This window comes from Centroberyx affinis, unplaced genomic scaffold (assembly GCF_046629955.1).
Source record: "Centroberyx affinis isolate AG114_WGS23_722 - 3 ecotype Tasmania unplaced genomic scaffold, CSIRO-AGI_Caff_v1 ptg003357l_1, whole genome shotgun sequence".
In the NCBI taxonomy this organism is placed as follows: domain Eukaryota; kingdom Metazoa; phylum Chordata; class Actinopteri; order Beryciformes; family Berycidae; genus Centroberyx; species Centroberyx affinis.
The window spans coordinates 66,271-92,450 of NW_027281351.1; the positions used below are offsets into that span (position 1 = coordinate 66,271).

Below are 26,180 nucleotides of genomic sequence, written 5' to 3' on the forward strand. Positions count from 1 at the left end.
CAAGGCTTTGATCAGGGTGTAAGATCACAGGGTGCAGCGGGATCACAGCTTTAAAACATCTGAATTTGGCTTTTAGGGTGGATTTTGGCTTTAATGTTGCGAGAAGTCCTTTCAGCCTCGCCGGTGCTGCCTGGAGAATGTCTCTGAAGCCCCAGGAATGCACTGACATCATTGTTTAGCGTTCTGATAGGGCTGAGGGCTTGGGAGTTGTGGGCCGTGGGGCTGACTTAATCCCCTCAGTGTCCTCCCCATACAGCACTGTGGCATTCCCATATGGTCCTGGCAGAGAGCAGAGCTGCTGTATGTGCACAGTGAGTTGGAGTTCAGCATGTGCCTTGAAACACTTTGCGGACAGAAGCTTACATTTGGTTCCGTAACAACAACGCCTCTATGCTTACATAATGATTGATAGAGTGATGCAGATGCAGATGATGAATATAAATGTCATTTAACTAGAAAAATAAAGGTGCAAACTGGAAGCGAAAATGATTCTTCTTTCTTCACTGCCATAGAAGAACCATTTCTGGTTCCACAAAGAACCTTAATTCTTAGTTATTGGATGGTGGGTGATGGCATGTGGAAAATAACCAAACCCCTCCACAGTATATATTGTGCAATTGCAAATGAGGCTATACAAGGGCAGATACACAAAATCACAATGCAGGTGTCTAAGCAAAGGAGAGCAGAAATGGTTCTTTGGGGTTACCCTCCATTACAACCCAGAATTGATTCCTCATGTTTTTGAAATATTGTTTTTTATTCCAAATGGGAAGCTCTCTTTCCTCCTCAGTGTTTCCCACACATAGACTTTACTCGGGCGGGCCGCCCAGGTATGTTAACAGCCGCCAAAGTATATTTGGCGACCCATTTTAGCATTTTTTATTTTTATGTTTTTTATCCGTCCGAGAGAACGACGCCATCTGCGATCGATTAACTAGTGGACAATCTCCCCTCCTCTACCCCTCCAGGGTTTCCCAAGAAGAATGCCAAGAAGACGGCCGACTGAATTCCCGAAAAGAAGAACTAACAGTTAACGTTACTCGGAATACAGCTGAGTTTCCGAGATCAGCACGCTGTATAGCCTAGCTGCTAGTCAGTATCCACTGAGTGAACTGATAACGTTAATATTAACTTTTTAACTCTGACTCTGAATGTTTGCAACCTCAATCCAGATTAAAATGGAGGAGCAGGGACAGTCTGGACCAGAGGAGCTGCTGAGCAGTAAAACAGAGTAGATAATAATGTCAAAGGCTATTTAACGATGTAAAGATACAGGTGAGACTGACAGCACAGAGAGATGTAGCAGGGCAGAGGGGCAGAAAAGCAGATTTCTCATTTCTATTCTTCACCTTGTAGACAAAAGCAAGCAACAAACAGAACAGTGTAGCACTGTTTATACTTTGCCCACCTACCACCATTCGAACTCTGTGGGAAACACTGCTCCATATTCTAATTCCAAGTAGGAAGCTCTTGCCAAACGATCCCACCACTCCCCTCCCCTCATTTCTGTTCACCATGTATGTACATTGCTAATGTTTATCTTATGAGGAAAGGGACCATAAGTCATATGTTATGAAGGAAAATAACCCCCTTCTTTTCCAAAGCCTTTGGCTTGCCGCCGTTAATATTCAGGATCTAAATGGATTTTGTCTTTCTTATGCATTATAGATGTAGCCCGTGCAACTGCTTAATCAAAAGAATTGGCACCGGGGCTCGGAGAGGGGTTCATCACTTTCAATTTGGCCAACATGCTAGCGGCATGAACATGCAGGTGTCACAGAGGCCGCCGTGCTCTTCCAGGAAAACAACGCGGACGCAGAATACAAGCCGCCAGAGCTGCAGCTGGGATATTATAAACAAACAGACGAGGATGTGTATTATCAGTCTTCCTTCCCTCCCTCTTTCCCTATGTACATACACAAACAGACACACACACACACACACACACACACACACAGGCACACATACACACACATGCATGCACAAACTCACATGCATGCACACGTCTCTCTGCCTCTGAGTGTTAGGAGGGCTGGGTGGCTTGGCTTCTCTGGAAGTGGGAGGGTGAGATAAGCATGGGCTGGGGCTTCCACGGAAAAACTGGGTGGGAGGTAGCCACGGCACGGTTAGAGAGAGAGAGAGAGAGAGCGAGAGAGGGGGAGAGAGAGAGAGAGAGGGAGAGGCCATGGCTGGGATGTAAACAAACCCCTCCAGGACCTGTGCGTGACGAGTGATCGCGTTGTTTCGTTTCTGCGCAAACATTTTACACTGTTTGCTGAGCACATATAAAGGAGTCACAGTGATGAGGCCAAATTGCATGGCAGCATGTGAACTTTATGTTTTTACTGACAAAATGGCCAGCTTCCTTATGGTTTGTTTACCTTCCTCCATGTCCATCCTATTGGTTACAGTTACAGTTTGATCGGTTAAAGTCATTGAATGCAGTTAATAATGTCTGTGTAATAACATTGTGTTGAACTCAATGTGAAACAGCTTTTTTATAGTTGGATTCAACCTTAAGGCAAATAATGGGCAATTATACTAATAGAAATTAATAGTATTTTTCTTTCATTGTACTTTTGTACCTTAAAGAGTGTTAAATTCAACATATTTTGTTGCATTTGACAATCTCATTCCTGCTGTCAACGCTGCCATCAACATGGGCAATGTTGCCCATCTGTTGCTGAAGACAATATTGTCTCAATGCCCATACTCATTGCTCAGTGCATTATCATATTTGGAATCACTACAGATGTTATGTGCAACTAATAGTATGGTATTTATAGCTGGCCATGGGCCACCTACAAATACTATATCACTAGAATAACACTTTTATTTTCATATGGGAGGAACATTATGAACCAATTTTCCAGTGCAGAAGAAGAGAATACCTTGTTGTAAAATTCCACCATATTATATTATGGTATGACACATGACATTACTTTGAGCCGTCACTGGATAAGAGAGCCAAAGTACAGTCTCTGCCTTCAGCTTGGCTCTGTGTACGTCCTCCACACCCTGTCCACATAACAACCTGCCAGTGTTGGGCACGCTACTTGGAAAATGTAGTGAGCTAAGCCACCAGTTACTCTACATTAAATTAAGCTCCATTACATTGAAGCTATCCCCCAGAGAAATGTAGCTAGCTAAGCTACGAGCAACATGGCAAATGTAGTTTGCTACATTGAAGCTACTTTTTTTTTTTTTTTTACATTGAACCAACTTGCCAAAATGCCATGCCAAATCAATGTTATCTCAGTGTCAGTCAAACAAATAGGCAAAAGAAATTCAGTTCAGCTGTTTATTATTAAAAAAAAAAAAACCTGTGCCTTTGTGAGCAACTGCTCTTACAACAATACCAATTTGGCAACAAAAACAAACAAACAAAAAAATGTGCTCCGCATAATAACATAAAGCAAACTGTTTGACATATTCATACACAAACAGACCAACACATACAAATAACTTATGAACACAAACTCACAAACACACACACATTTCTGCACAGCAGTACAATTAAATGTGATAACACTGCACATGCTCAGCCTGTGGCAATGACAGCCTGCCAGATCTGTAGCACACTCTGCTCTGCCAACTATCTGTCCTGCTATTGCTCTGGAGTCACACCCAGGTTATTATTGCTGCCAGTTACTATGGAATTATACTGATAACCTTTCACTTAGGTAACTGGGCTTCTACAAACTGGGCCTCTACAAAATGACAGCTAACAAGGAGGGCTTACCCAGGGATCTGTTGCTAGAATGCAGGCAAATAACCTGCAAACGCATGTGGATATGCTGTGTCACATTGCTGCCATGGAAATAAAGGCCTGATCCAGACCGGAGTCTTGCATTATCACGGGTGCACACATGTTCAGCATGGGCGGCCCCGGTGCAGAATCAACCCCCCTATCACAGGCAGCAGGACCTCCCAGCTGCCTGCTAGCTTCTTTCTGTGTTTATTTCTCTGGATTGAAGTGGATTGTGTTCACTCTTTTTACCCTATTGATTGCCTGTGCTCTTGATACAAGGACTGCCAAGTACAAGGCTTAGACCTTTATTGAAGCTGTCAAGGGTTTGTGTACATTTCTAATGTTCAAAACCATCGGAGCAGAGTGGATCCCTAGATTATGTTACAGCAGGATATGAAAGCTATAACGATTATTATTTTCTTACCCTGCAAGAGTCTATAAGCACATCCCTATAATTGCTACAACACAGAACAATACAGAAACATTACAAAGGAAATCTACACTAAACACTTTAAGATGGTCACACTGTATGACATTGCTCCCTACAGGAACCGACGCTTTGTCAAGCTAGTGGATTTCCAGGTGGAGCAGTATGGGATTTTTTTCTCATCGGTGTGTGTGTGAGCTACAATTAAGTCTTCATCCAAGTATTTGTGCTAACAAAACATCAACGTAAAAAGAGTGTGTGTCCAAGATGCCAAAGTCTTTGCCACACCCTTTCTCTCCTCTCACACAAATTCTCTTCTCACACCCCGCCTATCCCACACACACACACACACACACACACACACAATGAAGCACATGCACAGAACACACCCCAGGTAAGCTATCCACTCTGTTCATCCTGCCCATGCCTTTTGTTCACCCCCTCTTCACATGGTCCCTGAATGGTGCGAAGCTATTGTTTATTGGCCCTTTACTTTCACACTCATGTTATGACTCATAAACAGAAAGAGGTGTGTGTGTGTGTGTGTGTGTGTGTGTGTGTGTGTGTGTGTGTGTGTGTGTATGTGTGTGTGTGTGTGCGGCCGTTGCAGTTTTCAAACTGCTGGCTGTACATGAGTCACATCCTCCTCATTTTACTATCTTTAAGTGGCCTTTCAACTGATAATACAGAAAAAAAACCCATCACAGAATCCACTGCTTATGTTGGGTTCCAGTTGCTGACGTACCTAAAAAGTAAAAATATGAATTTAAAGTCTCGGCGATGTTCCACTTCTCTATTCCTGCTTTCTCTGTCTCTCTGCACACCATCTGTCCTTTCTCTGTTTCTGTGCTGATGGTTTCTCTCTCTCTCTCTCTCTCTCTCTCTCTCTCTACCTCTCTTTCCCCCTCCTTCGCTTGTGTTTACTCTATAGCAGAGGGGGTTAAGAGGAAACTCTCAGTCCCACGTTTCCCAGGAAGACTATTCTCATTCCGCAGGTGCTTCGGTTTCCTTGTTTTGAAATCGACGCCACCGGCACAATGAACACACACGTCTGACAGAATATTGTCAAAGCATCAAGTTGCAGTTTCTGAGCAATGTAAATGCAATAAATGAATGAATAAAGACTTCTTTTCTCTTAATTTTAATCGCAGCCATCTGTTGGAGAGGATAAAAGCGTATCTGCTTTCCCTCTTCCTTACCACATAATAAGCCATCATTTAAACCCGTGCGGCTCCAGGCAAAGTGGAGATGATGTGATAATCTTTCGACAATGAGCTTTATGTGCTCACAACACCAAACGTGTGTTATTTCTCATCGCATGTGACAGGTGAGATCAATGCTGCCAAGCCGTTTTTGAGTGAAACAAAGTGCCTTTTTTTCTTACGGCCAGAGAACACCGTTGACCTGGATAGCGCCGGTCATCCGAGCAGCAGAGTCGCACCTGATTGTTTCTATTTAATGCTCACTTCCTCATAGCGGCAAACACACTTCATTGTTGGACAAATGGAAACTAGGCTGAAAGAAATCCCCGTGCGGTTCCCTTCCCCTTCCCGCAAGTTTAAAGTCACTTCCTCATACGAGGCCCTCCGAACAGCCAGTGTCCCGTGTTGGTGTCAGTGTTGGTGTCAGTGTTGGTGTCAGTGTTGACTCCGAGTCAGCTGTTCCACGTTGTTCCCCTGTGCCGCCGCAACTGCTCTCCCGACGTGACGCACGTGGAACCAAAACTCCCTGTTTCCGATCCCTTTTATTTCTCATCGTCGTCTGAGTCTTCCAATCGCTGATATTTTGTGAGTCACCATGCACTTTGTTGTGAATGAACCTTTGGAGACACTTTAAAGTATTGTAAGTACACAATAATACACTGTCAGTACTTAATGAAAATCTATACACATAATGTGCTTACAAGGCCATAACAAGACAATGTACACAGTTCTCATTAAGGACTAAAACAGTATTATTATGTACTTAAAAATACTCTTTTCCAGGTTAATACACAGGTTAATAGGTATAAAGCCACAGTAAAGTGTATGCAAATTTCATAAAACATCTGACATCATCTCATGTCACATAGCGATTCTGTACATTTCCTTGACCCACACAGTGGCAAATTTGAAAGGAAATAAAGCTTTGGCTTGCTAAGAATGTGCATGAAGCGAAGTAATGTGTGTGCTTTCATAAGCGATATACACAACATTGTTTATTCGATCCAGCTCTGTGGCATATTCTCTATTCTGTTCAGGTTACAAAGCTCCCACCACATACCCAAATACTCCACTCCCCGTAGTGTAGTGGCGCTGCCGTCATTACGTGATTGCCATTAAAGTAATTGTTGGAAAAGCATCATTAATTGATGAGTTACACGAGTGACCTGATTCCCAAGTAGTTAAATGAGCCCAGCAGGGTGCCACAGCAGCCAGTGGCACTGAGGCTTATGCAGCAATCAGCATGGAGGCATTGTGGTGGCAACTGTCTGTGATCCTCTATTGTTACTAAATGGCTGCCGTAACAATAGGTCACATTCCTTTCCAGGCGGGATGGGCTACTGTATCTGTGTGGGTGGGGAGGTGCCCGCGTGTGCATGTCCATGTCCATGTGCGTATCAGGGTTATGAGCGGGTTCGTGCAGATCTATTTTATCCTTGTGTGTGTGTGTGTGTGGCCCGGGTGGTGTGGTGTGACCGCGCTGGATGCTTTGCTGTCCTGCCCTGTTCCAGTGTGACAGTCTCTGGAGGAGCTTGTCAGAGCTTCACTTGGGTGAACTGGCCCTTGATGACACCGCTACGGCGCCACGCTGGTTAGCCCCCTCATCTGCTGTCATGCTAGCCGGGCCTCCATCGACCTCCCACATTGAGGCTGGGAAGAGGGGGGAAAAAACTACAGGCAAAACTCACAGTAACACGACACAGCAGCAAGATGTTTTTCATTTTGTAGCATACCAAGGATTCTTAAAATGGCAATAAGTATGATTTTTCTTCTCCACAGCACCAAATGACCATAATATTTGTGTGGGGTTGCTGGTTAAGACCAATGACTCAACCATTACTTGATGTCTGGCATTCAAAACTTCCTTTTTGGCCCGTACTCTATTTTGGATCAAAAATAGCCCATTGCACATTCAAGACACTCCCAACAACCCCCCTCCCCCCAGCCAACAATGACAAAGCAACACTATGATTGGCCTCTGCTTTAATTAGCTAGCTCACACATGAAAATGTGACTTTATGTGTCAATTACAGGCCGCTGTAAGCCCTGCCGGAGACCTGTCGACGTTGTTTCAAATTCCAGTGCTAGTCGATAAAGGTCATGCCCCTTTAAACGTTTTCCAGCCCAAATCTGAAATTTACTCTCTTGCCCTGGGACCCAGGCTCATTAAAACATATCATCATGTGGGGATCCATCGGTAATAGGCCCACAACCCATTTAGAGTCCCGACCCACAGGAGCCAATCCAAAAGGAATTCCTCCAGAGAAACACCTCATTTCCATAAAGAAGCACCCCATTCCCATTTATTTTTTGTGATACTTTATTGATCCCTAAGGCAGAAAGGCAGTGCTCTTTTACCTAAACTTTATTGCTGACAGGTTTAAAGGTGACACAGCTTGACACCGAGGGCTACTGGTTTACTTTGAGGCTGCTTTGGTTTTGCATATAGTGTCCTCAAATATTTCAGAATTATGTAAGAAATTTGCCCAGAGCGACTCTGGAGCAGGCATGAACACTCCCATCCTCCTCTCTTCATCATTCACCCCGACCTCTTCCACAGGGAGGTCAGAGGTCAGGGTCAGCTGCAGACCAGCACCTCTGGAACTGTGAGGCATTCAGTGTCTTGCTCAAGGACACTTCAGCACCTCAGGAGGTTGAACCGGTCCCGTCCGGTTGAAGGACCGCCTCTGTATTCATTTACCCACCCAATCTTGCGTCCCTGCTTAAGCTTTACCAGCACAAACCCTCGGGCCACTTGACATGTGAATGTCACACTGTCAGCCTATTTCCCCCCCTCAGTCCTGCACATGTGAAAATTGATATTTCAACACAGCAAATTTTCCAGTGTTTCTTCAGTGACAGTTGTTGATTGGAGTGTTGTTTGGCCGCTCATAGAGCTGATATGGCTCTGGGGCGGATGTTCAACACCATCACAAATTTTAATGATGGTGAACACTGGCATGATGTTGAATTTCACACACTCATAGTTAATTAACTCGAACAATTTTGTTGTGAAAGGTGTGTTTTTTTTTTTTTCTGTGTGAATTTCTGTCCATTGTTGCACCATGCACTGCGGTAGGACACACTCACCCTACAGGAGACCTTAGTGAGGTGCTGATTGACTGGAAAATCAGGAAGATAGACTTTCCCCACAATGCATTTGAAATAATATTTGAACTACGTTTGTTTGATATTTCCAAATAGGCTTATTTAAACTGTCTCAAAAGTGGGTGTGTTGCCTTCAAAAAGGATCACGTAGTCCTTGAATTCAGCGTTCTCCTATTCATTCCTGTCCAGAACTGCACAAAGTGAGCCAAAGATTTTGAGCCAAACACTGTAACAAGTGGGGGTTTTGACCTTGTTTTTCATTTCATTTGGTTTGTTGGTTCGTTGTGTCATGAGCCAAGCACTAACAGTCAGAACTCTGAGAACCAGACGGCTCTTATCGTCATACTTCTGTACTGGACATCCTTGACCTGATCAACAGAGACAGACATACAGATCTTTTTACACATCAGGCCTGACCTGGACCCTACTGCTAGAACACACACATCAGTGTAGGAATGGTGATGGGGAACGTTCAGTTATTTTGTAAATCAAAGACTGAATAATGACAGGAATTTTTGCATCCTATTTCGCAAGCTTACTAGTCTATAAAACATGTATGTACAGTGTCGCATATTGAACTCTCTGCCGTCTTGTCCTTTTGACATATGGAAAAGCTTGTTATTAACAATGTCTGGTATTTTCTTTTCCATCCCTGCTGGTCACACAGACCTAGAAACTAGAGTGAAAGGTAGGCCAGTACAGTTCAGTTTAGCTCATTTTGGCTCAACAGTATTAAAAGTCTTCTTATCCATTCAATGAAACACTCCTAAATGCCTGTCCAGAACACTCTGCCCAGTGATAGGAAATCATGTTCTTCCCCCCTGCCTATCTTATCCGACGATGTGTCTCTGTCCTCTATCATTACTCTGTCTCTCACACTGGGAAGTAGACACACTGTTCTGCAGAATGTAACCTATATCTGGAACTTCTGCTGTTAGGCAATACGGTAACACTGGGCAACTTTCATCCAGGTTAGGGAGGAATGGATTATATGTGACAGAACAAAATAATCAAAATTGTAATCTGCTAGGGGCAAAAACAGCATGTACATAGTGAGATTATGGATAGGGATGCTGTCTTACACAACATGAAATGACATGAAATAACTATAGTTACAGACGATAATCACAATCCATGTGGCAGTGTGAGTATTAGAAAAAACTGTCAATTTAACCTTATATTCCACAGATTAGTGGACATATTCTTTGGATTTTGGTGCCAAAGTAATCCAAAGGTTAAATGACATAACTGTGTTTGGGTTTTGGTAATCAGTAGTGGATTACATGTAGAACGTAATCTCCCCAACACTCCTACAAGTCAACATCCTAACACCTATCATTTAGAACTGTGTCTCTGTTGTCTTTCATAACATAACATCTCACACTGGGATGTGGAGACGCATGCTCTGCAGAGCCGAACTTAAATGTGGCGGCTTGCAGAGAAAAACCCTGCAGCTGGATAAGAATGATTGAAACTATTATGCGAGGAGAAGGGCAACTTGTTGTAATGGAAGAGAATTTTGATGCGAGTGCTTATTTCAAAAAGGTTTTCTTGTCCTTTTACAGGCCTACTGCTGTTAAACAAATCTAGACTATTAAAGTTTGACTATATTATGAAAAAAGTCAGTTCTCTCTTCCATTTACTTATTGAGCAGTAAGGCCGTATATGTATATTCCTGTCAAAATGCGCCACAGGCAAATGACTTAATATTATCACATTTCCTTTATACATTTATTGTTCTCTTTATAGGTGCGGTTGCAATTCTGAAATCCCTTGAAGCGACAACGAGCAGACCCCGAAGCTGCCAGACAGAAAACTTCAGTCCACCCTGACCAAACTAAGATTATCAGACAGACGATCAGCTCCAGGGCCTGCACTTATGACACAGAGTTGAACAAGGAAGAGCCTTATCACCACCAACAGTGCTACTTCAGTTCAAACCAATACCACCATCCCCACCTGCCCGTACCGCATTCCTCTTTAAGCTACTAGAAAATTGCGTGACTAATGGCACGAGGACGCACTCTTCCACCGTATGGAATCCGACTGAGCTCGCTGCGCGTTATAAAAACACTCTCGCCCATTCATTCCTGTACGGCTCACCTGGGGTCGGTTTGGCGGTTTACGTAAGACGAGCCCCACCCCCCCCACCCCCACCCCCCACCCCACCCCCCACCCCCCTTGTCATGTCTTTGCAGCCAAATGATGCAGGGCTGTGGAAAAAAAAAAAGGACTCCGACTCAGAATGAATGATCGGAGAAAGGAAGACAGAGAGACAGAGGGAGAGCAGAATATAGAGAGAAGCACCACCATGGGAGAGTGAACGGGGGGGGGGGGGGGGGTAAGAGGGGGTGATTAACGGCAAAATGGAAATCTTCCCCCGTGTGTCGGCCCGTTGACGTCCGCCGCCGTCTCAGGTTACCGGCTCGACTTGGCCCGCCGCTCCGATGGCCTATATTTGTTTAGCACACTCCCATGCACACCCATATGTATTGTGTCTTATCTCGCTCGCTCGCACGCAGCCTCTCCTGACTTCCCTCTATCTTCTCTCTCTCTTTCTCTGTCATTATATTATTTCCTTGTGTGTCTATAAACTTCTGCTCTCTGTCTTTGTCTCTGTTTCCCCCCCCCCCCCCATCCCCTGCTTGATAGGGAATGCAGTCACACTATGATTCTCCCAGGTGAGTAAACAGTGAGTCTTCCTCATTCGCCGAGCTCTCTTTCCCCCTCTCCGAAGTGACGTCAGGCGCCGGAGAATGTAAACAAAGGCTGGGAGTCCTGTCGGTGCCTCTCCCACGTTCCCCCGTCACAAATCGGTGGCCCGTGTTTATAGGAGGCTTCCCCCGCGCACAAGTGGCCGCTGCGGCGCATGGGGAGGGATGAAAGGAAAGTTACACATCCGCGTTGTGTGTGGTGAAGACTCCGGCTTGAAAGGGGGGCCGTGCCGGGACTCGGGCCGTGTTTGCGTAGGTTTGTTTGGCCTGTCCACATTCTGAAGCGCTGTGGGTTTAGCCGTCGGTGAAGAATATATTACATAACCAAAGGTCCTTGCATCTAATATTATTTGCCACAAAAATCTTCTGGGGAAAAGTGGATCACTGACTGATGACTGACAGGATTATTTTTGTTAGATCCAGCTTTAAACTGACTTTATGCCATTTTTTTTGCTTGATCTTTACCCTCCATTATGATAATCAAATCCACAAAATGAAATTTGGACTCACAATTGGCGCCCATGCAATGGCGGTATCAGCCATTTATGCAGATTATGAAATACAGATTCATTTCCCGACACAACATAGAGTCTCCTCCCCATCCTCCTCCTCATACAAGGCTCTACCAGAAAGAAAGAAAAAAAAAAAAACTTTTCACTGTCACCCGTCCAACCTTTTGCCCTGTTCCCCTTATACAACCCCGGTGATTTATGCTTTAATACTATCTTTCACCATGCGCTTCCTCTATCATTATCTCTAAGAGCGACTCTCAAGGTCACCGGAGCCATAAAGAGGTTGGTCAATGGCTGGGAAGTGAAAGCGAATGGCATGTGCTGAAAATAAATGGAGAGAGAGAAGACAAAAAAAAAAAGTGAGGGGAAAAGAAAAGTTCAGTTCCGATTGAGCGGATATTGCTGTGTGAAAGTCCAGCACAGGGAACAATGCCGGGGCTAATAAGATTTGATTTGTGCATTCAGTCTCTGATTCATTCCTGAGGCCAAATATTCAATCGCAAGAATCCTTTTGATAGCATCAGAAGTAGAATTTCCATTTAATCAACAGTTCTGTATACAGAATGCCGGATGTTGAAGTCTTTGAACATTTGATGTAGGAAAAAAAAACAGAACAACGTGTCCCTTGGGCCCGGTGCTAATTATCCAGCGCTATTTATTTACATTATCTCTATGAAGTGGGTGGTATTTTCATTCATTTTTATCACAGAGGGGAGAAAAAAGTATGCAGGGTATGTTAGCTCGTGATGGCATGGAGACAGGATGTAATCATTAGACAGATAGCAGAAGAAAAGAGAGAAGAGAAGAGAAGAGAAGGAAGAAGAGAAGGAAGAAGAGAGGGAATGTGTTGCTTGAGTTCCCGCCTTGCCCTCCAGGGACAACGTGGCGGCCCCTCATGCTTCCTCCTCCGAGGCTGCCACACACACACACACACACACACAGAGCAAATTCGGGTAGAGGCCCCTCAGCAGCATGCGCTAACACACGTGTGAAGGGCCGGCAGAGAAAGGAGGCCGGGGCCACGGTGGGCGAGGCCAGAGTCCTGTTTTGTGTCCCGGCCATTCAAAGGTTAATCCACCTATCAAGGATCAGAAAAGGAAACTGTAGGTACACCCAACACACCACTTCACTCTCAATGGAACTTTACATAGTACACAATGGACTCATGATTTACATTGTAAAATACATTTAAAAAGCTTGATTTCTGCTTAAGCTGAGAGTGCCACTGAATATTCAACATGTTCAACATGAATAACCATGTGTTAAACATTGATAAGATTCAGTCCTAGGTCAAATAGTACTTGTAAATAGTTGTTGGTGTAGCGTACCAGACGGGTGGGGTGCAGGTCAAAGACTGTCTGATAATTTGTTAATCTGTGAAAGCACAGTAAATTTACGTTAGAATACTTTCCTGTACATTTTCTAAACTTTCTGGTTCTTGCTTGTCACTCTATTACTGTAAACCAAACTGGCCTCTAAGTAGGTTAAAACAACCTATAAAAAGTACCTGCAAATACTAGTTGACTCAGATATGGAAAGATGTCAGCTCTACGGTGCCCTCATTTTCCCTTTAGTAATGTCAACAGAGTGGCATGCAAGTCATGTCAATTCTTTCGGTTTTGTGCAGAGAAGATTTCAACACTGGCTTGTGTAATGTTTGAGCTATAAGGTATTTTACACGTTTACATGTATTTGTTCTGTGCCGATAAATCCCCAGTCTTTGCCCATGGCCCTATACACTAATACAGAACACAGAGCACAACAAACACTGAATCACACAGCAATATTGCCAAGACTTGTCATTTTTGTTTGAGCACAGGGGCTGTATCAACATTACTGTATTTGTACAACATCGTGCTGTATTTGCTCAGCCTGAATTATCAGTTTTATGCAAGTGAACTGTTTACCTAATATGGTGTATTTTAAACAAAAAAAAAAAAAAAATGCAATGCAAAAGCCGGGCCCTATTCCGGAGTTCGGCGGGTTCACTTTGGCGATTGCAGCCGGCGGCGTATGGGAACCTAATCAGAAGCCTCAGCCGTTCCATCCGAGCTGCTCTCGGCCGCTCTGCTATAACAATCAGGGAGGAAGAAAAAAAAAAAGAAAAAAAAAAGAATCGTCTGGACTTCCTGATATGGGGTTTCCCAGGGAAACGGCGCTCAGTCAGTTTCTGGGCCATGACATCATCGCCGGCGAACAGAGGTGTTTTGATTCAGCCGGAGGAGAGGGAGAAGGCCTGGGAAAACCCCCTCTGCCATCGCAACAACAACAACAAAACCCCCCCCAGCCCTCCCCGGGCCTGCATGCAAATCCACTGTAGACAGTATTGGGGCGGGGAGGTGAGAGAGAGAGAGAGAGAGAGAGGGGGGGGGGCAGAGGCAGAAACAAAATACACCGGCTGAATTCACTTTCCAAATGTAAAAGAAGAGGCAAAGCAAAACTGGCACCCTTTTTTTTTCCCGGTCGTGGGGATTTTTGAAATATTCCACAGCTGCTGATGCTCTTTAACTGAGGAGACTTATTATTCGTTGGAGCTATTTGTCGGTGACATCAGTTTAAAATGTCGGACAACCAAAACCCTAACCCACACACACAAGAAAACAGACCAGCTGATTGCCAAAGGTAAAGAAAAGGGCGAAGGCAGAAACCCGTTCTGTTCTCCCCCTGTGGGAAATCCGGACTGTCCCACCGCCAACATTCCTCAACACTGACTGAGGAATTGTCACCGGGGGCTGCTTGTGGGTCCACCAGTTTAATATGTCACTACTGTCTGTTTCCCATGTGAATGAATGTATACAGCCCCCCTAAACAGCACCCCCCTCCCCTCACACACACACACACACACACACACTCCCCCTTAACCTCCGTGGGAAGGTGACATGAGCAGCCCTTCTTCCTGGTTCAGCACATTCCTGACTATCTCTTATTCACGTTCCGAAGGCACGCAGCCCCCCCCATCCCCCCACTCCACCCTCTTCTCTCTCTCTCTCGCTCTCTCTCTCTCTCTCTCTCTCTCTCTCTCGCTCTCTGACCCTCAAAGCCGTTACAAACAGCATTAGAAGGGCAGAGAGCCGAGAGCAATATGTTTTGGTGCATCGCCAAGTGAGCGCCATAAAAGCACCAATAAAAATATCATAGCTACCGCATTGCGTTGATTGACAGCCAGTGTGACGATCCAACACTGATATTGGAGTGACCTACTACTACTGGCTCATGTTCAATGTTATTTTATTTTATTATTATACAGTATTAGGAGATAAACTCTCCCTTTATGGTACGGATAATTATACAGTTTTGTGCTACACTACATCTAACGGCAATCTCCTCAGTTATGTCATATCATGTTTATAATTCATCATGTAATCACTTCTGGTAATAGTATCGTTATCAATAGGAATAGCTTATTTCATCAGAATCCACATGGGCTTAAAGACGACAACAGTCCTATTACTGCAACCTCTGGCAACCTAAAGAGCTTCCCATCATTTTTTTTTTTTTTTTTTACACCCAGGTTAATCCCATTCCTCCATAACAGCCACAACAATAGCCGTAAACAAACCTAACATGGGCCCTTCAGTAGCCGAACCCCTAATTGAGACAAGTGGGGATAATTTCCTGGAAGAGCGGTCTGAGTGGCACTGGACAGGTATGCCAGTGACCTCTGACCCTAAGCCGGGCCTGTGCTGACATGAAAGTTGACCCCCGGCGACCCCCCGGGGGAACTCGCCGGGGCCCTTTGTGGCGCTTTCCCACATGGGCCCGGCCCTTTGATGTCCGCCGGGGGCTTTTCCCATGGCCCCCGCCGGCCGAGACCTTTCAGGACCTGAGGGGAGGGGGGGGGGGGGGGGGGCAAGAGGCTACCTGAGGAGAGGTCAGGCCACGCCGGGGGGTTACCCACCGCACCGCTCTTCCTTCTTTCCTTTTAGACACCTCTAAAAATAATGCAACCTCCCTCATACCCCAACCACCCTCCCCCACACACACACACACACACAGAGAGAGGCACAAATACGCCACCGTCCTCCTTATTTGGGGGTAGTTGAAAAAGACTCGCCCCCTAATTTGGAAGCATGACAGATAATATGTCAGCATCTGTGTGTCGGTGTGTTTATTTGTGTGTGTGTGTGTGGCAGCATGGGGTGGTCGGGTTAGACTTCCAGGTCCCGTGTTCTCAGAGAGGGCGGCTGCTGACCCTCACTTTCTCCTCGCACATTTTAACGCAGTGAGGTAAGAGTGTTGAAAACGGCCTGTGAGGTAACCAGTTGAAACAGGACTATGGGAACTCCAGAAGGGGTTAAAGTACTTGCTTCAAAACAGGCTCATGGAGAAATGGTTCCTCTGCATGTTTACAAACCCTTTATTGCTATTGCCCTGTTAATCAATTAATTCCCGTCTATCAGGTCTGAACTAATAGCGACCGATAACCCTGAAGGCCTCTTTGTCTGGCAGCCCAATCAACATAACTAACATGGGCAGTCTTTGTTTGTGTGAGAGGAGCTGGGCCGCTCCTCCTGCTGAGCTGCAGGCCAGCATTACGACCCTCCTCTAATTGCGGGGTAATCTTTGTCAATCACTGTCAAGACGCACACACAACGCCACGAGACACCTGGCTTCATTCCACTTTCTGCAGACCTCGCTGCCCGTCAACGCTCGAGGACGACAGGACGTCAACAAAGAGGACACAAATCACTTTTAGGGCTCTTTGAGTGCTTTATATTCATTCGGGCTTCCGCAGATGACGGCTTAATGGTAAAAATGATTAAAAAACTGCCTTTTCAGAGACATAAAAGTATTATTATGATGAATTTTCTAGGTCAGGTTCCTAGTTAAAATGCTCCCATATATTGTTGCCTACGTGCAGAATCCTGATGCATGTGTGCAGCCTAATTATTATTGCAAAAGAGTTTTTGCTTTTTATATTTTGTTGATGTTTCAGTCAAAGACCTCTCTTAAGAGAGCCTAATTTATCTGCATTACTATCATTATAGTTGAAGGGTCATCCCAGTCTATTCAAGGCTTACACAGATTCATGCAATCACGATATAAAAACAGGTAATTATAGGTGGGAATATGCACTCTTTGCAGATTACCTCTGCAGTGCTGGGGCTCTCAATTCTATTTATTGGCTGTTCTAGCATTACCTTAATGAATGACAAGGCAGTGATAGTGATGTTATTGAATGAAGCATCAAAACCATTATGGGTACATTACAGAGTATGTCCATTAACCCTTAACACAATTATCACTCTGTGCATCTTTGTAGGAAGGGCTTTTACCTTTACCAGCTACAGCAGCCATTTACGATAAATGCAAGCCTCATTTTCATAACAGATAGTTAAAGGCTAATGGTAAATGGGCTTTACATATATATAACTTAACATAATTAGGCTTGCTTGCATATCAGTTTGCTGTGTATCAGAAAATCTCTTCCCTATGGTACTGCTTGTACGTTGCACGTGAAATTATGTACAATATGAGTGACTACAGTGGGGGCTGTCCAGAACCACCCATCACCCTGTGTGAGCCCCCAACTCACCCTCTCCACTTCCGTAATTGTTTTTCCTACTGCTCACAGAGTGGCAGCAGGTGGGACCTGGAGACAGCTGGGGAGGTGATTGGCTGCCCGTCATGATTGATGGATGAACAAGTGTTTTAAGTGCAGACAAGTGGCCGAGCCTTTTTACGATAGCCCAGAAAGACAGAGGGAGAGAGAGAGAGAGAGAGAGAGAGAGAGAGATAGAGAGAGAGAGATAGTTAATGTGCTGCATAGGAAATGTCATAACACTGTGATCAAGGGTGGAGTTGGAGTATCAGGTCGTGGGTGTGTTGAAGGGTCAGGCTTACGGGAAGATTCACTGTGCAACATCTAATGAAATACAATGTTGCACAAAAAGGAATTTGACATTTTATATCTAGCTCAAATAGACATGTACTGCCTGCAGTGGATATACAGTATGTGTGCAAATTAAAGCAACAGTTTATTTCACCAGAAAAACGTTCTGTTCATACATTCTGTTCTTGAAAAGTTTTACATGAAGATAGATAGACGGAGATATATAGTTAGAGTTTTCTTCCTCCATCCAAACCCAGGTCTGGAGAACCTTTTACAGCTTCAGAACACACAGCAAAGTCATAATTTATAATGTCAAAAAGCCAGGCAATGAATTTCAATGAGAAAAAAAAAATGTCGCCAATTCACTGAATCAATATATGCACAAAGCCAGCGGTGGGGTCTGCATCACGGATCGGACCTTTAAGACACATTGTGCCCAACATTCTGAATTGAGAAATGTCATTGTTGAAGTTGTGAAACTTTCCTGTGGGCAGGTTTGGTATTTATCCAGAAAGAGGAAGTAATTCATAGAACTATTACGAAAGCAAAATCTTTTCCCTTTGTGGGTTAGATGGCCTGTTTCAGTGTACAGTGCATGGTCAATATGTGAGAAAAAAGAGTCCCTGTGACAAAAACTCATTTGAGGGTGCATGAGGCAATGCAAATCTATTTGGGGATCCTTGACATGAAAAATACAGGAACCCCTGGTGTAGGAACCTGTTGGTGTCTCCTCAGGGGGGGGGGGACGGAGATTTCTAGAGATTGGGCTGAGCAGCTGGTCCGGGATCTCTCCCCACAGCGAGCGTTCAAGAGCAGTGCAAAAAAAAAATAAAAATCAAAGATGGTGCAGCAGCAGCAGCAGCAGCGGCCCGTTTGACAGATGGGGCTGGATGGCTGTCATCTGAGCCGTGCTGATCATGCAGGCTGGGGTATGTGCAGCCTCTGAGAGGTGCGCTCACCGCCCCGGCATGACATACACCTCCAGCCACTGTCGCACTCTGCTCCGGACCACGCGTCTCCACTTTCACACACCTCGCCATCGCCACTGACGAGCTCATACCACCATGCACTGCACTCTGGTCCTTTCAGTGCACCACCAGCTCACCAATACTACCGATACTACTGCTAGCACTACTACTATTACTAGTAGTAGTACTGCTGTAACTACTAAAATCATTATTACTGATTTTGCTAGTGTGATACACTTTTAACCTTTTTTTTTTTGTAGGCCAAAGCAGGAATACAGGGAGTGCTTTGGTTCAGCTGTCAGATCCCCTTTTCTCACTGTGCTTGATATGCACTGCCTGATACCTGACACTCATACCAAATTAGCATTTTGCCCTGACAAATTAAGAGAGAGCTACAGTGAAAGTGGCTAAAAAGAGATGGAGTGTGTGTGTGTATGGGGGTTGAAGTTTAAGTATTTAAACTTAATTGCTGACAGGTATAAAAGTGACACAGCTTGACACCGAGGGCTACTGGTTTACTTTGAGGCTAGTCTTTGGTTTTGCATATAGTGTCTTCAAATATTTCAGAACTATGTCAGGAATTTGCCCAGAGCGACTCTGGAGCAGGCATGAACACTCCCATCCACCTCTCTTCTTCATTCCTCTCAGCCAGGACAGCACATTGCACCCCCACTCCCAAAACACACACACACACACACAAATACACACACACTTTTGCTCTCCTCCCAGTCAAAAGGGTAAACTCTAAGAAGTTTAAGAAATATTCCACTAACTCTTAACATTTTACAATAAGTAGTTAACATTTTAATCACTAAGTTTAGAGTGGACTTAAATGATTATAATTGTTCCCATCTTGGGCCATGCAACACAATCATATTTTAATACAGGCTTGCTATTCACATGCAGACAAAAAGCAGGGGAGAATTGAAATATTGGCCAAGTCTTTTTAATTATTAAATGTATTGCAGCTGCCAAAAGCTCATTGAAACCCATATTTCATCCTTTGCTTATTAATCCTACTTTCCTCCTGTTGGATTGAAGCATAGAGACATGAGCATTGCTGGTGGGGGCAAACTACTGTCACATTATGTACCACAAGACTGGGTTTTGCCATGTGGGGTATTTGTGTGAGTATATGAGCGTTATGCTAGTCTACAACTGACCATGAAATTGGAAAGTAAAACAAAACACAACTCTGCAGGCACTGTGGGGTAGGCAGAGAGAGAGAGAGAGAGAGAGAGAGAGAGAGAGAGAGAGAGAGAGAGAGAGAGAGAGAGAGAGAGAGAGAAAGAGAGAGAGAATGCCATGCTATTCAGACAATGCCATGCGCGGGAAAAGGAGGGCGGAGAGAGGAGCAGAGGGAGGAGGGGTGAGAGTAAATGGAAGTCTTTTTATCTCCAGTTTCCCACATCCTGTGAACGACTGAAAACGCGGCCACCCAATTTGAAAGAATGAGTGGAATGCGCCCATTCTCCCCAGCGCGCTCTGGTGCGCAGCCAGTCGAGGGCCATTGTCAGGCAGCTCAAATAAAGCCCATAGTCCTGGACTCTACTCGGCCAATAAACCTCTGTGTTTAATGTGAAAATAATCAGGTAAATAGCGGGGGGCTAGAATGGCTGGAATGCAATTGATGAACTGCCCCTAGGTTGCGCTATAGGCTCTATACGTGTCTCCTCGTGCAAAAATGTCTACATTAAGCCATGCGGGTGCGTCACTGCAGCCAGCAGCAACAGTCTGTCTCTGACTCCAAATGCAGACACAACACAAGCAGAGCAGTCTACCGCAATATGATCACTGCATATCAATTAGTTTGTGGTTTCGAGAAGAGAAGAGAAAAGAAGAGAAGAGAAGAGTGTGAGATTGGAAGATCAAATATAGGCTAGCCAAATTGCATCTTTCTGTAAAGACTAGACTACATTAGAATAGAATAGAATAGAATAGAATAGAATAGAATAGAATAGAATAGAATAGAATAGAATAGAATAGGAAAACTCTGGATTCAATAACCAGGAACTAAAAAAAGCACATGATAACACATGATCACATTAGTGGCAGCCTATAAATAATAACAGTCGACTCATATTTTGTATTCCCTGAGTCAGTTTCCCGCGAAGAGAAGGGACCGGGGGGGGGGACCTTGGCTTTGAATTTGCATTTCCCTCCACACTGCATTCATAATTGTTGTCTCTGCCACCCTTTTTTTTTGGCGCGTTTCGATTCCCGCCACGTCTGTGTCTGGCCGGTTATGAGGTTGGCTTTATTTTCATTCGCTCGGCTGCTATTGGTGTAGAGAGCGGAAACGGGCGGGAAAAAGAGGAGACGTCGGCGCTTATAGTCCCGCCCTCTTACTATAGCTTTATAACCGTCCTCCCCCAGTCCTTGTTTCCAAGAGCCGGTGTCTTAGCGAGGCAACCGTCTACAAGCCGTTTTGTCTGTTTATATTTTGAATTTACCCATTTGTTTACAAAACATTGCGGAGCAATAGCTTTGGTTTTGCTTTACGTTTTAGATATCCATACATTGGACCGGAGTTTTGGGGCTATTTTTTGTCCTGGATCAAACGCGGTTTTCCCTATCCGGATGAGAGGATCCCTACCGCATTTTTGTTCCTGCAACGTGGATTTGTACGCGCAGTCCGGGAGCAGGGAGACCCGTCATATCGGAATAAAACTACAGAGCTAAATCAAAACAAGAAGAAAAACGTCGTTCGCCTCTTCGTGGATTTCCCCACAGGAATGCTGCTGTCCAAGCTCAATTCTCTGGCCCACATCTCCACCGTAGATATGCCGGCGAAAATCCAGCTTCAAGTTCATCAAGGTTAGACGCCCTTTTTCCAATGTTGTCATGGAGGACGGGGCTGCAGCAATGGCTGGCTGTCTGCTTAGCTTGGCTCCGTCCACTTGCTGTTATCTGCTCTTTTTCAAGGGCGTGAAGCTCCCTGCGTCTTATATCGTTCACCAGTAAAACTTCCAGACCTGCTTGTATGAATAGATACAATTTCTTGGGGACAGGGAGTGGAGCAAATGATTACGGACAGGACATTATTATTATTATTACTATTATTATTATTATTATGACGGTCAATGTGGCAAATTAGCAGGCATGGGTCACCAGGTCCATTGGACTTGACTACACCTCCGATGTGTATTCTTGTTTTTATCTACATGCCTTCCGAACAATTTCTGTCAGTTTTGCTTCATCTTTGCTCGCCATTATAATAACAAAAACTAGCAAATTTGAAATTTTGGACACACGCTAAGGTCTGGATAGTGCACATGCTTTGCTATACCCGACAAACGCTTATGTTGTCCAACGGAGATAGTTTCGTGCTGATTTTTACCGGCTGTGTTGACATTTTTTTTCCCAGTGAAGGAGAGGGAGCCTTTCGAGAAGCTCTACCAGGTCGGCGGGGTGCTGGGCAGCGGGGGCTTCGGCACGGTCTACTCCGGTACGAGGATAGCCGACGGTGCTCCGGTTAGTATTAAATGGCTATAATATCAATATTTTCCGCCTAATTTGAATGTATGGTCAATGTTAAGTTGTATTATTGTCGTTTGACGTCGTCTCCTCCTTTCCTCTGCTCTGTAGGTTGCTGTAAAACACGTAGCCAAGGATAGGATCTCCGAGTGGGGAGAGCTGGTAAGAAATGATTCATACTCAAATATTATGGTGATACGACACAAGATTAAAAATACTTGAAAGTGTCATAAGGTCGCTATAAAGTCATATTGAGAATATGATAGTGTTTTTTCCCATATGGGTCGAGCTTATTGCATTTATAACGTTTATTTGAGCATGTGTCTATGTAGTAAACATGAATATTTTTCGATGTCTTTTCAGCCTAACGGCTCTCGGGTCCCAATGGAGATCGTGCTGCTGAAGAAGGTCGGGACGGGTTTCCGCGGCGTCATCAAGATGCTGGACTGGTACGAGCGGCCGGACAGCTTCATCATTGTCATGGAGAGGCCCGAGAACGTCAAGGACCTCTTCGACTTCATCACCGAGAAAGGTGCCTTACCGGAGGAGCTGGCCAGGAGCTTTTTCCGCCAGGTGCTGGAGGCCGTGCGGCACTGCCACAACAGCGGCGTCGTGCACCGGGACATAAAAGACGAGAACATCCTCATCGACCTCCGGACCGGCGAGATGAAGCTCATCGACTTCGGGTCCGGCGCCCTGCTCAAGGACACCGTTTACACAGACTTTGACGGTGAGTAATGCTCAAAACATGCTGCAATGCATTTTGGATACTTTTTTTTATGATGTTGCCTCCATATACCTTAGATCCCAATTACATCAAATTAATGAAATGCTTAAAATGAACTAATATCTGAAATTAAAACCATTCATTATTTATTTGGGGCCTCCAAATGTGCCAGGACCCCTCATGGCCCCCAGACCTCACTTTTGGAACCAACTGACCATAGTAGAAATTCATAGGTTGTGTCATCTGTGATATTCCCCCCTAGTAGCCCATTTGGACAGGCTTAGTTGAATTGTGTTGGTTTTGGCGCCCCCTGTGGGAGAGGAGCGGCATTTTTACAACTCAAAGTTTGTAAACAAAGTCACATGTCCGCTCCCCCTCCCACATACACTGCCTCTCTCACACACACACTGCCTGTCACGCTTCCTGGCACCTGAGCCCGCATAATAGACTCAGAAACAGGCGCAGCAGATAAATCTGCTCTTTGTTAAACACTTAACCCCTCAGCAAGTGAAAAGCCAAGCTTTCATGTTACATTTTGACGATAATGATTAATACATTATGTAAATGATCATGCATCAGAGAGAGAGGAGCGTGACTGCATTGGTTCTTAGATTTTTATAGATATTTATATTTATTGGTGCATAATCATGTTTTTAAACCTGTCTTTCCCCTTTTCTTTCCTCCCACCTGACAGGCACAAGAGTGTACAGCCCGCCTGAGTGGATCAAGTACCATCGCTATCACGGGCGCTCTGCGACAGTCTGGTCTCTGGGTGTGTTGCTATATGACATGGTGTGTGGGGACATCCCATTTGAACACGATGAGGAGATTGTACGGGGACAGGTCCTCTTCCGGAGGAGAATATCTACAGGTGAGCTCACAGTGCAATACATCTTTAATAGGGTTTTTTTAGCCTGGAAATCAGTATTTGAGAAATGGAAATTAGAGTAGGATGAAAATTAGACGGGGCTGGTTGTAGGCAAATTCCCAAAACCAAAGTGGTACAACAGGCTATTTCATCCTAGGTGTTCAGCAATAGCTATTCAGTTAAGGTTGTACATTGACTATTCAGTTATTTGCTCCTGACTGACTGGCTCCCTCCTCCTCCTCTTCTTCCAGAATGCCAGCAGCTGATCAAGTGGTGTCTGGCCCTGCGGCCGGCGGACAGGCCCTCCTTCGAGGACATCATCAACCACTCGTGGATGCAGAGCAGCACCTCCTCCGTCGTCCCGTCCACAGTGCAGACAGAGAAGACGGCCACAGAGATCAGGCTGCACAGCATCAGCCACGAGCCCGCCGCCTTCACGCCCGCCGTGGTGGCCGTGGCCCAGTGATCGAGGCGCTCGGTCCGCTCCGGACCGGACTGCACTGACACGAGAGACTATTATGAAAGACTTTATTTATGTAACAGACTTGAAACAGAGAGGAGGGGCGGCGCCGCGTGTGCCACACACACACGATCAAGGTGGAAGGACTACGCTCAGAGGGGGCCGGGGGTCGTGACAAAACCCCCATCGCCTCTTTTCAACCTGGCGGGCTAGACCCTCCCTCCCCGCAACACGCCCGACTACTTGATTTTTTTGTTGCTTTTCTTCACTCGTCGGCCTGAGTCGGTGTCAGAACATCACTGGACTCCGAGTGTTTATCAGTCTATAGGAGGGCATGCTCGCTACACCTAATGTGTGAGAGCCTGGACGCCTCTGACGAGCGAGTACAACACAAGCTCAGCTGAACGGCAAGCGGACAGTCCAAGTTATGTAACCTCTAGCTACACTGTACTCCACTCTCTCCCCCTCTCTCTCGTCACTGCAGAGTGGGAGGAACGGGGGGGATGGCAAAGAGGAGCGTTATTTAAAAAAAAAGTGCCTTCTGTGTGATTGTTGGGGGAGACCCTGGAAATACTTGAATTTCTGAAAACAAACAAAAGGCTAGTCTTGATGCCTTTTCTTTGTTCCTTATTCTTTACAAGGCTTTATATTGTTTTGTTCTTTTTGCTGTTTTTTTCCTCTCATGGGCCTAGATCAGTAAAGCCTATGCCATTACAACCACTACTACCACAGCAACTTCTACTACTCCAATGTCATTAGCAACCAGACAACCTCATAGCTACAGCAGCAACCTGTGCAAACAAATCATAAAACACTGGACTTACCTCACTCTGTCACTACGCCACACCTCTCTACTCTACTATTTCCTCCTCCTCCTCCTCCTGTGTCGTACTGTATACACACACAAGGCTTAGGCAACCGCTCATTCACACCCACCTGAATGCACACTGCAATGCAACCTTACCATACCGAAATACAACATCCTCTGCTCTTCAGTTCGATTTTTTTTCCTTTTTATGTTTTTTAACAGTGCCTCACACGTCATATTTTTTTTTGGGGGGGAAGGGTCAAGAATTGTAAATAATAATAGTATTTATTATTGCTGTGAGTTTTTTTTCCTCTCACTCAAAGAGCTTTTGTTGTGGAATTATTTATTTATTTATAAGAGAATTTCGGCTATACATATATTTCATTCCACAGTTATTGAAGGGCCCACAGATTATTTAAAAAAAACAAAGAAAATGAATTTTTGACCATATTTATGGCTTGAATTTTAAAGAGCAGATGCGTGTGTATGTTTGTGTATGTAATGTAAATAATTTGTAAATAGTCCCGAAAGCACTTCCATCTTAATGTATCTAAACATTGAACGTCTACTGATGGTAACTGGTTGTGTTACTCTGTTGTCTGCTGTCGGAGTGAGTGAATTCAGAATGTTGGAGTGAAGGGGTGTGTGTGTGTGTGTGTGCGTGCGTGTGTGTGTGTGTGTGTGAGAGAGAGAGAATGAGAAACTTCACCTCTAGTTGCATGATTGTGGCTTGGATTTTTTTTTCATTCAAATTAGAATTGTAAATTATGCTAGAAACTATTTTTATACGATTTCAATAAATATTTTTTTAACCTTTACATCTGTCTCCTTTGCATTGCTTCAAATAGCATAATGGGATTCCTCATGTGTGTTGCACAAGTTTCAAAGTTGAGTGAAAGTTATGACTAGATAAGGAGGATAAGAAGCCTGCTTGGCAGATTCCAGACATAGGGACGGTATACATTTAATCTCAAAGTTTCCTGTCAGTTGTAAAAAGAAAAAAAGTACATTTCAACACAATTGTAATTTACTGAGGTCTGACTCAGTTGCATAACCTTCTCTGCAAGTTTCCTGTTCAACACTTTCGAGGAAAGAGGTAGTAGATAGAAAAAACAGAGATAAAGAGATTAGAGATGAAGACAGAGCAAGATAAAGGGGCAGGGAGTGTCTACTAGAGACAAGAATGGTAACACACAGACTTGGCCTTCAGTTACAAACTGTGTGAGCAATTAGGAGGGCATCACTAATACTAAATTGGTCCAGAATTTACCATTCACACAGAAGAGGGACCGCTCTGTTATTTCCATAAGGAAATACAGGTTTTA

General features: G+C 44.7%; 1 protein-coding gene across 2 annotated transcripts; it reads left to right on the forward strand.

The window, feature by feature from the left end:
* Window positions 1-20,915: 20,915 nt before the first annotated feature.
* Window positions 20,916-25,673, forward strand: pim1 (Pim-1 proto-oncogene, serine/threonine kinase). Of its 2 annotated transcripts, none has more exons than XM_071538870.1 (6): window positions 20,916-21,332; window positions 21,883-21,989; window positions 22,104-22,154; window positions 22,356-22,722; window positions 23,414-23,590; window positions 23,839-25,673. In XM_071538870.1, exons 1-6 carry the CDS (start codon window positions 21,251-21,253, stop codon window positions 24,051-24,053), a joined length of 999 nt encoding a protein of 332 aa, XP_071394971.1. In that variant the 5' UTR covers window positions 20,916-21,250; the 3' UTR covers window positions 24,054-25,673. The 2 variants fall into 2 exon arrangements, with proteins under 2 accessions (XP_071394971.1, XP_071394972.1); XM_071538871.1 differs by having other exon boundaries at window positions 20,916-21,321; window positions 21,878-21,989.
* Window positions 25,674-26,180: the final 507 nt, after the last annotated feature.